General features: G+C 37.6%; 1 protein-coding gene across 1 annotated transcript; it reads left to right on the plus strand.

Annotated features, from left to right (window-relative positions):
• Positions 1-3,019: 3,019 nt before the first annotated feature.
• On the plus strand, positions 3,020-11,204 carry LOC124143952. Its single transcript, XM_046513115.2, has 6 exons — positions 3,020-4,018; positions 4,905-5,108; positions 6,102-7,120; positions 7,582-7,648; positions 8,273-8,441; positions 9,189-11,204. The coding sequence occupies exons 1-6, from the start codon at positions 3,994-3,996 to the stop codon at positions 9,328-9,330; spliced, it is 1,626 nt and encodes a 541-aa protein (XP_046369071.2). The 5' UTR covers positions 3,020-3,993; the 3' UTR covers positions 9,331-11,204.
• Positions 11,205-11,445: the final 241 nt, after the last annotated feature.

Genomic DNA, 11,445 nt, shown 5'->3' on the forward strand with positions numbered 1-11,445 from the left:
GGTGGCTGTGATGTAAGGAGCAGGGTACGGATGGCCGTGATGTAAGGTGCAGGGTACGGATGGCCGTGATGTAAGGCGCAGGGTACGGATGGCCGTGATGTAAGGAGCAGGGTACGGGTGACAGTCAGTGATGTTCACCTGTCTCCAGGCTATGTGTTTGGCCACCGCTTCCACACTGTAAAAAATTACCGTAGATTTCACGGTAGAAATCATGTGAAATAGATACAGAGGTGCACCGTTACTGGTTTAACGGTTCGTAGAATGTTACCTGGTCATTCTAACGGTACAATACCGTCAAGTGCTGCATGATGGGAATGTATCCGGGTCTTCAACGTCGAAGCCGCCATTGTTTAGTTGTCTTCTAGGAAGTTCTTGGAGCATTCATTGTGGCTTTGTAAGTGTATCAAGGTATAATCTGTGTACAAATGATGTCAAACGGTCACAAAACATGCGCTGTATCTTTCTAGCGCTTGTCTGCATCGTTGTCTTTCATATACACCCCTCGCTCTCTTATTGTTACGTTAGGCCCGCTTATTTCCCACCCACGGGGTATCGTAATGTGAACCAGCATGGGGCGTGCAAACACTTTCAAATAAAAATGTATGAGTGTAATCATTGTTCGTTTAGTGCGTCGAAATTAGCAAAGTACGTTTCACATTATAAATTTCACAGAAATTTGCCAAATATTGTATATCCATGTTGCATTGAAACATGCAGCGAAAAATTCGCAACCTACTCTGCTTTCAAATCACATGCACAAAGGAAACATGTGGCTAGGACAGTTACTAACTTAACTGAAGATCGTAGCACATTCAGTGGCGGTCAAATTAATGATAAATCTAATGGAGAGGTACAGACTAGATGCAGTCAAAATGGTCAGGGTAGTGTATCATTACAGTGTGGCAAAAAAGATTGCTCTAAGTTCTTCGAGAGGACCCCCTTGCTTATTGCTCATCTAAAACTGCACATCGAGCGTCATGAGGAAATAGAATGTCCAGTTCAAAGTTGCAAATCTAGATTTGTCAAGAAAACCTCTTTCTCTTCTCATTTGTCACGTAAACATGCAAGTTTGAAAGAGAACTGGTCAGGTTTAAAATGCTGTCCTGATGAATTGCATACAAACGCGAGTCAATCGGAGGGAATAGATCTAGGAACAGATTCTGAAAGCTTAAATGATTTGCATTCACCTGTCCCTATGAATACTGAATTGTCTCAGGAAACTGTCGGCCAAGATGATTTTGATGTTTCAGAAGAAACAAACTCAGAATTTCTGAAGTGCCTGGCCACATTCTACTTAAAACTTCAAAGCAAATATTTATTGCCAGTTTCTCTAATACAAAATATTATAACTGAATTTGAATCTATGCATGAAATCAGTATTAACATCATGACAAAGTGTTTGGGCAGAAAGATGAGGGAAAAGAACATAGACATAGATGTGATAAACAGTGTTATGCATGAAATGTCTGAGACTGATCCATTTTCTTCCTGCAACAATGGGCCTTTGAGGACTGCACATCGTAGAAATTCCTTCTACAGAAACAATTTTGCCCTCAATGAAGCAAAAGAAGTATTCCTTACTGTTGATGACAACGGTAAAACACTGTCATACCAGTTTGTACCTGTTAGTGAATCCATTGCTACACTTTTTCATCATTACAAGCCCCACTTTACATTTCATAGAAATACAGATAGTAATGGTTCTAACAGAAATATCCTGTATGATGTACAAGATGGAAATGTGTTCAGAAGAAATCAACTCTTTGCTAGCTGTGACAAAGTGTTTGAAATAATATTATTTCAAGATGCCTTTGAGGTGGTGAATCCCCTTGGTTCTGCCAAGAAAAAGCATAAGTTGTTAGGGGTTTATTTCAACCTTGCTAATTTTGATGCCAGTCTGAGATCAAATGTTGACCATATGCAATTGGTTCTTCTTTGCAAAGAACGTGACTTGAAACATGTTGGGAAAGATAAAATCTTTGAGGAACTTGTAAATGATCTAAAGAATATTGAATCACATGGCATTACTGTGGGTGAGGAAAACATAAAGGGAGCCCTTGTGGCTATAGTAGGTGATAACCTTGGTTCACATATGATAGGTGGCTTCCTTGAAAGTTTCACAGCTACACACTTCTGCAGGTACTGTGATATTGATCAGGGTCAGTTCAGAGCTTCAGATATCCTTGAAAGAGGTACTTTTCGTACTGTCCAAAGTTACAATGATTCTCTTGCTGCTTTGAATCAGGATGGGGGAAGAGATTCAGTTTGTGGTATCAAGTCCAATAGTATTTTCAATTCTTTAGCCTTCTTTCATGTTGCAAGCCCAGGCTTGCCACCTTGCCTCGGTCATGACTTGTTTGAAGGAGTTGTGTGTTATGATCTTCCTCTGATGTTGCACTACTTCGTTTCCTTGAGCTGGTTTACTTACTTAAAGCTAGGGAGATTAATGGAAAGATTTCTTTTTATTGGATCAGATGCTTTAGACAAGCCACCACCAATTTTCACTAAAAGTGATAAAATAGGTGGTCATGCGGTTCAGAACTGGGTTTTTCTCAGGTTATTGCCACTGATCATTGGTAAATATGTTGATGTACATGATAAAGTGTGGCAACTTTATCTTTGTCTGAAAGAAATAGTTGAGTATGCTTGTTCACCACAAATCAGTTTCGCCCAAGTGGCGTATTTGAATGTGAAGATTGAGGAATATCTGTATGGTAGAAAAACATGTTTTCCAGATGTTCCACTTCGACCAAAACACCATTATCTTGCCCACTATTCAGAGTTAATACTAGAGTTTGGACCGCTAATTCACCTTTGGACTTTGCGGTTTGAAAGTAAACATACTTATTTCAAACAGTGTGCAAAGAAGTTGCACAATTACAAGCATATTTGTAAGACTCTTGCATGTAGACACCAGCTGTTGCAAGCTTTATACTCCTGTGGGTCCTTGTTCCCACCAGAAATTACGTTCAGCGACACTGTTCCATTTGAAGTTAATCTTTTTAGCCCTGACATTCAGTCATGTGTTAAGGGATTAAATTTCAGCAGGATAGACACTCAAATGACTATGAAAGTAAAGTTTAGAGGTCACTGGTATAAACCAGGCACTGTATTCATTCTTGATAAGAACTCAGATGGTTTAGTACTTGGTGAAGTAATGTTTATGCTGTCTAAAGAAAAAACATTGTATTTTGTGCTCAACAGATTTCAGACACTTTGGTTGAGTGATTATGGCCTGTATGCTTTCAAAATCCACTCTGAACATCCTAACTCCCAGGTTTACTGCTATACACCTAGAGAAATATTGGACATCAACCCACTGCCTGTATACATAGTGGACGGTGTGAAATACATCTCTCTTCAGAGAGCAGTCTGCTGTATCTGAGTACATGGATTATGGAACCCAGCAACAAAGGTAACAGTGCTGTAACCTACATTCATTTCACCTTCTCTTGACCATTCAGGGATTGAACATCCTTCACTTCACTGGATTGTCAAAGATAATGACAATGTGGACAGTAATTCACTGTAATGTTTAACTCAATGAAATGAACATTGCCATGCCTTTGTTTGTAACGACAATATACCAAAGAAGCAATAATTTCACCATACTAAAAATTAAAAATGTTAAAGCACTGCAACACTCATTTCATCACATTAAATGTTACAACTATTTTAAAAAAACACTTTAATTTCATATATTTAACTTGCAGGTTGTTTGGGAAGAATGGACTGAAAAACTAAACAGCATGGAGCTTGCTGGAGCTTTTGTGTTTTTTTCATATGTAGAATTTGACAAATTTGTTAGACATATTCTGTCAAGGATACAAGTACTACCAACAAATGTTCTAGCGAAAGTTATTTCTGGTCGCTATCTTTTGATAATTTTTCCAGCAAAACATTTATTCACAGCTGCCTATCATCTGTTGTGTAACAGCTTTCCTGATATCAAGTGCATTGTGTATCATTCACCGTTGCCGGGTTTTATACTTGATGCTGCCTTCAGATTCCAAAACAGGTGCATAAACTGATAATGATTGGTACTAAACCACCACAATACTTACATATTTTGGTCAGAAAACAACTAAAGGAGATTTCCAAAATTTTCATGACAAACACTCAATTATGATCGCCTGTTTAACTTTAAATAACTTTTTCTTAACAAGGGTGTTGCCTGTTAATACTAAGACTAGTATGTTTGATATTTTCTCAGTCAAACATATATCATCATACAGGCTAGATGTTCTTAAAAATATATACGTTCCTATTATTCCTATTACATTCCTATTATTGATTATGGACAGTCATACTCGATCATTGCATCGGATTAGGGAAACGGATCAGTTTTTGATTATAATCGATCATCAGCACATCACTACTTTGTATTGTAATGCATATGTAAATACAGTAAAAACCCTAATTCATTACACCGTACATTTTGATAACTAAATGTGTCAACTCTTAACTTAAACTTTAGTGACACATGTTATATGACAGCAAGTGACTATTTATTAGTCGTCGGTATGTCCGTCTATCCGTCTGTAATAATTATGTCCGGAGCATATATCCTAAACCATAGCTTCACAAAACTTGGTACACTCATTAATCAGGTTGAGTACTCATGGTTCTAGTGCCTTTTGCTTTTCAGATATTTTTAAAGTTTGTACTTTAGTTGTTTCCATGGAAACATGATGAACTCAGGAAATTTGAGAATAGTGTCCTTGTCCGGATCAAACCTCCATGGTAACTTAATTCAGTTTGGAAATTTTAGGGGTACCAAAGTATGCTCAGTTTACTGACATGCCACGTCAGGGGGATATGTCATCATCAGATGACTCTTGTTGTCATTGTCAATGTCATTGTTATTTCAAACCAAAACTAAACTGTCCTTATATGTTTGGCAGTATCTGGTATGGAGGAAATCAAAAGAAAATTGAGGACAACGCTGCCCTCTCTGGATGACCTAGCTGTGAGGGTTTTGTTAGAGAAGCTTGACAGCCTTGGGGTGGAGAATTTGGCGGATCTTGGCCTTCTTCAGTATGAAGACTTGAGTGATGTGTTAAAACCAGTACAGATCAGGAAGCTGTTGAGGCAGGAATGCTGTGCAGGTACATGTACTTTACTTTGACCACTTTTCAAATATGATAATTGTCTATAGTTTTAACAATCCAAGGCCAGCCGATTGAACTGGGCATACGTGTGTGTTCAGGGGAGTTGTTTCTAACATGATATAGTAATTAGTGCTGGAGCAATCAATCGATCAATCTGTGCATGCAAAACGATTATCAACTGCTGTACAGACTAATCGATTATCAAATTAAATATTACCTGATGTACTTTTCATCTAAAAAACATGAAAAAAGCAACTAGAAGATTTTTTTCTCCATTTAGTATTTACAACACGGTACTCGATAGGAAGTGGTTAATGGATTTGTTTGTTTACTGAATCACATGTTATCATGTGCAGTTTTGATGTGTATAAGCATAATAATTAAGTGATTATTAATCGATCTGAGACCACTGATTATCAATCTATAGCACTAATAGTAATTGAAGAAATGTTATTGCATTATATTGTGTGATATTTTTAGGTGAGGTGAGGTGAAATTGGGTTTAACGTCGCGTCCAAGATTATTGCACTTATATAGCGACGTGCATGCACGTGTATGTGTGTGTGTGGCTGCTTGTACTAGTCCGGACTGATGCCGATTTATAGTGCTAGCTCACTGAGATACCATGCCGCAGTTTAACATGAATACCCCACTCAGACACAGTATACTGACTCCGAGCCGACCAGTCCTTGTTTTAGCCCCTCAATGCCGAGCGCCAGACAGGGTAACAACAAGTACAATCTTTTAACGTCTTTTTGTATGACGCGGCCCGGGATCGAACCCTGGACCTTCCGATCTCCGGGCGGACGCTCTACCACAAGACCACGGATATTTTTAGGGGACTGCACAGAATATATCTTTGCCCTTAACTATTCGATTAGCAGTGCTTTGGGGATAAAATAGTTTCACGAAGCTACAAAAGTTCAAGAACAAGATTGGTTTTCTTTCTTGACAATTATTAGTAACAAACCTTTTTTATTGTACATACAGACGCTTCAACAGCTTCAACAAGTGGCCAAGCATCATCACAGAGTTCTTGTCCTACAAGCCCAGAATCTGTGGGATCAGTCATTACTCCACGTCCTATCCATATTTTCCGTGACTCATGTAATCAGAATCCAAACTGGGCAATGACTCTGCAGTTGCCATGGGAGGAACTGCCTGACATAGTGACACTACTTGAGCAAGGGAAGCGGCTCCCACAACCCCTTAGATACACTCTAGTGAGATCTGTGACTGATAGAGTGCGGACCAAGACACACAAAGCTACAAAGCGCCAGTTTGGTATAATAGCCCAACGTATGGTGTCAAAGTACCCATCTTCTCTTCAAGATAAAATTGACAACCTTATAATTGGCACTGGGTATGATTCCATTCAGGCACAACTAGTTTCCAGAAATGAAAACCTGAACAGGCCAAAGGACTCAGCTCTTACCTTGAGGAGAAGATCTGCCTCCAGTGAAGGAGAAGATGACAAGGTTTCTAAAGTGCCACCTAAGAGAAAAATGGCAACCGATTCGTATGGATGTGTGAATTGGGAACCTGTTGTGAATGACGATCAACTTCCTGATCTTGAGGATAAAAAGAAGAAACTCCAAGACCTACACAAATGTGACCCCAAGGATTATGATTGGAGCAGGATAGAAACATTAATGAAGGAAACGTTTCCTTTACAGAGACATTGTATTAACTACTCTGTTTTGGATGAAACTCTAACAAAGGATTGGCCATTTTTGGGAGATCAAAGGGGACTCCTATGTCATTTTGAAAGCTTGATTGGTTTTCATGCGAGAACCATGTTGGAACAGGCATATGACCGCAAAGTGCGCACACTAAACAGATACTTTCAGAGCGATGGTTGCGCAATCAGAGAAGCTGCAAATGAACTCTTTGCCAAGGCAAAGGAACAGTCAGAGCAGGATAATGTCAAGGCTTACTTACCTGTGGTGATTCTGTGCCTAATGAAGTTCTTCAGTGAGAAAGAAGAGAGTCTCTTTCTTGTTGTTGATGTAAGTTAACGATTTAGGGGAACCTCCATTTAGGAAAAAGTAGGAATATTTATCTGGCTAGTGTATGAATAGTGGCCTGCTTCAATCATTTCACTGAAACAATTGTAATTTATCTGTTCTTGGGACAGGACATTGTTGTGTGCAGGTCTTGATATTGATACATTTACTAGCCTTTTAAATCATTAAAGCAAACAGATCTATCTATGCCTTTTCAGGCCCCAAGTCTGCAGCAAATGTCGTTAAAAGTCCCCAGTTTGCAGCTTAAAAATCTCCATATAGGTTTGAAGAAAACAGTAGATCTACCTCAAAAGTTTTAAAATGGTGAATTCTTAAAATCCCAATTTTGATATAACATAACCCAGTTGTTTCCTACTTAATCTGCCATGGGCACTTAGTCAAAATTCCTGGCAAATATACTTCACAAAGTAATAAACATTTTAACAAATTTATTTAATCCACAGGCTACGAAGACTTCGACTGAGGTTGAAGAGGAGAACAGCATCAACTGGCCACGGATGGTGTTTCTTGGTAAAGTTGTGAAATCATTGCTTTTTTAACTGCCAGTGCTGTAAAACCTCCAAATTATCAGCTAATGCATTACCAGTGACTTAAATCTTAAAAAGCAAAATCATACTCCTCTCCTGTCCACTGAAACTCAGCACACACCAATGTTTTTTTAAGGGATTTTGATCGATTTTAAATATTATTGCCATGGTGGCCAGATTGATAAGCCACTTGGGGCCATTTGTCAGATCTTTTTGCAATGATTGGGCTGAAAATTGGTCTGTGAGTAGCTGGTAACTGTACCTAGTAACAAGACATTAGACTGGTTTTGTGAAATTTTGAAATTTGACCTTGATTTGACCTCGTAACTCAAACCACGCCAGTAATGTTATGTTAATATCATCTTCTCCAAAGACAGCCAAACTGAATATGACACATTTAAGATAGTTTAGTTTCTTGCAATTTATAAATTTACAATGTCGAAACTGTTAACATATTTTCAGTTTTATAATCATTTGCCTTAGCCATTGCCCAAATTTAACCAGATGTAACCTAGGTGAGCTGTTTTTCCAAGTTTTTCCTTGCAGTGATTGGTGGACAGTAAAGTACTTTTTTAGTCTAAATTAACTTGTCAACTCTTGTTCACAGGTGATTCATACCTAAATGCTGAGCAGTTTATGGTTCTAGTTGACGGAAGAGTTCTGGTGAAAAGAATGACCAGCTTCATCTCCAGCCTTGCTGTTTTGTTTGGGTCTTATTATGTTTTCAACATTCAGTATCCAGCAAGTGCTGTTGCAACGCTTGAGTTCATGCAGAGGTAAGCTAAATGTCAAGTCAGTAGATTATTTATCTCACCTCATATTCATCTTATGCTCAAATATTAATTGAGAGTAACTTTTTTCTTAAATTCCTTGTTTTAGTCTTTACCAGGATATGAACAATATTTAGAATGACACTGGGAAAGGATTGACACTTGGAGCAGGCTCAGCTGCCACAGAAAACTATTAAACACTGTAATGGTTCGCTCTCATCATGACTATACAATCACTGTGGACTGCAACCAATTTTTTTTGTATTTGTTCATGGTGTCCAGATTCAGTTTTCACATGGTTGCCAAGTTGGTCATATTAATGTCATTGGGGCCATATGAGATACAAGTTTATTGATTTTCAGAATATCCTTATAGCAGTATGTGTGTAGCCTTTATCATCATTTTAATTTGACACTGCCCAAACTGAATCAGATTATATGTAATTCAGATCAGCTGCAGTGCTCTTGGTACTATTTTTGTTATAGGAACATATTTCCTCTGTCCATGTTTCCTTCTTTCAATCCATCAAATTCTCAGTGGTGACAAGTTTTCTCAAAAACTAATGTAGTTATTCTACGCGCTCCTATGTTTAGTTAATAATAAATTCACTGTTATTAACTAGTTTATAAATATAAAAAATCCAAAGTGTTTGATAATAACTGCAGAGAGTTTAACTCAAAATACAAAAGTGCAGTGTTACTTCTAAATGTGGACAGCTGAACACAAAATGCAAAACTGCAATATTTGTTTCAGGTGCTTCTTTGAAATAAACCCCGACAAGGGATCCAAGGCAAACAAAAAGAAGAAGACTTCAGCAGTCAACCCCAGGGTGCTGAAACTAATCCACCAACTATCCAGTTTCGAATGGACTAATGGACTAATTCCTAGCTGTTAACTTGCTACTGACAGTTGTGAATTACTTTCAAACGAAAGCAGATGTTAGTTTGCTGTTCTTTGGTTTTTTTTGTCTGTGAATAGTTTCACCACCATTCTGTCTTTTGTATTTGAAGCTTTCTGACAGAGTACACTTCCCTTGTAAAGAGAGTTGTTAAAGACAGTTGTGAATTACTTTCAAACGAAAGCAGATGTTAGTTTGCTGTTCTTTGGTTTTTTTTGTCTGTGAATAGTTTCACCACCATTCTGTCTTTTGTATTTGAAGCTTTCTGACAGAGTACACTTCCCTTGTAAAGAGAGTTGTTAAAGACAGTTGTGAATAACTTTCAAACGAAAGCAGATGTTAGTTTGCTGTTCTTTGGTTTTTTTTGTCTGTGAATAGTTTCACCACCATTCTGTCTTTTGTATTTGAAGCTTTCTGACAGAGTACACTTCCCTTGTAAAGAGAGTTGGTAAAGACAGTTGTGAATTACTTTCAAACGAAAGCAGATGTTAGTTTGCTGTTCTTTGGTTTTTTTTGTCTGTGAATAGTTTCACCACCATTCTGTCTTTTGTATTTGAAGCTTTCTGACAGAGTACACTTCCCTTGTAAAGAGAGTTGTTAAAGACAGTTGTGAATTACTTTCAAACGAAAGCAGATGTTAGTTTGCTGTTCTTTGGGTTTTTTTTGTCTGTGAATAGTTTCACCACCATTCTGTCTTTTGTATTTGAAGCTTTCTGACAGAGTACACTTCCCTTGTAAAGAGAGTTGTTAAAGACAGTTGTGAATTACTTTCAAACGAAAGCAGATGTTAGTTTGCTGTTCTTTGGGTTTTTTTGTCTGTGAATAGTTTCACCACCATTCTGTCTTTTGTATTTGAAGCTTTCTGACAGAGTACACTTCCCTTGTAAAGAGAGTTGTTAAAGACAGTTGTGAATTACTTTCAAACGAAAGCAGATGTTAGTTTGCTGTTCTTTGGTTTTTTTTGTCTGTGAATAGTTTCACCACCATTCTGTCTTTTGTATTTGAAGCTTTCTGACAGAGTACACTTCCCTTGTAAAGAGAGTTGTTAAAGACAGTTGTGAATTACTTTCAAACGAAAGCAGATGTTAGTTTGCTGTTCTTTGGTTTTTTTTGTCTGTGAATAGTTTCACCACCATTCTGTCTTTTGTATTTGAAGCTTTCTGACAGAGTACACTTCCCTTGTAAAGAGAGTTGTTAAAGACAGTTGTGAATTACTTTCAAACGAAAGCAGATGTTAGTTTGCTGTTCTTTGGGTTTTTTTTGTCTGTGAATAGTTTCACCACCATTCTGTCTTTTGTATTTGAAGCTTTCTGACAGAGTACACTTCCCTTGTAAAGAGAGTTGTTAAAGACAGTTGTGAATTACTTTCAAACGAAAGCAGATGTTAGTTTGCTGTTCTTTGGGTTTTTTTTGTCTGTGAATAGTTTCACCACCATTCTGTCTTTTGTATTTGAAGCTTTCTGACAGAGTACACTTCCCTTGTAAAGAGAGTTGTTAAAGACAGTTGTGAATTACTTTCAAACGAAAGCAGATGTTAGTTTGCTGTACTTTTTTTTTCATCTGTGAAGGGTTTCACCACCATTCTAGAATTAGCCAAATGTTACTTTTCTTTTGTATTTGAAGGTGTCTAACAGCGTACACTCCTCTTGTAAAGAGTTGCTTGTTCATGACAGTTGTAAATTACATTTGAATGAAAGCAGATGTCAGTTTGCTGTACTTTTTTCATCTGTGAACAGTTTCACCACCATTCTAGAATTAGCCAAATGTTGCTTGTCTTTTGTATTTGAAGGTGTCTAACAGCGTACACTCCTATGACAGTTGTGAATTACATTTTAATGAAAGCAGATGTCAGTTTGCTGTACTTTTTTCATCTGTGAAGGGTTTCACCACCATTCTAGAATTAGCCAAATGTTACTTTTCTTTTGTATTTGAAGGTGTCTAACAGCGTACACTCCTCTTGTAAAGAGTTGCTTGTTCATGACAGTTGTAAATTACATTTTAATGAAAGCAGATGTTAGTTTGCTGTACTTTTTTTCATCTGTGAACAGTTTCACCACCATTCATCTTTTGTATTTGAAGCTGACTTACAGTGTATACAGTCAATTATTACCG

This window comes from Haliotis rufescens, unplaced genomic scaffold (genome assembly GCF_023055435.1).
Source record: "Haliotis rufescens isolate VD_foot unplaced genomic scaffold, xgHalRufe1.0.p SCAF_6, whole genome shotgun sequence".
In the NCBI taxonomy this organism is placed as follows: domain Eukaryota; kingdom Metazoa; phylum Mollusca; class Gastropoda; order Lepetellida; family Haliotidae; genus Haliotis; species Haliotis rufescens.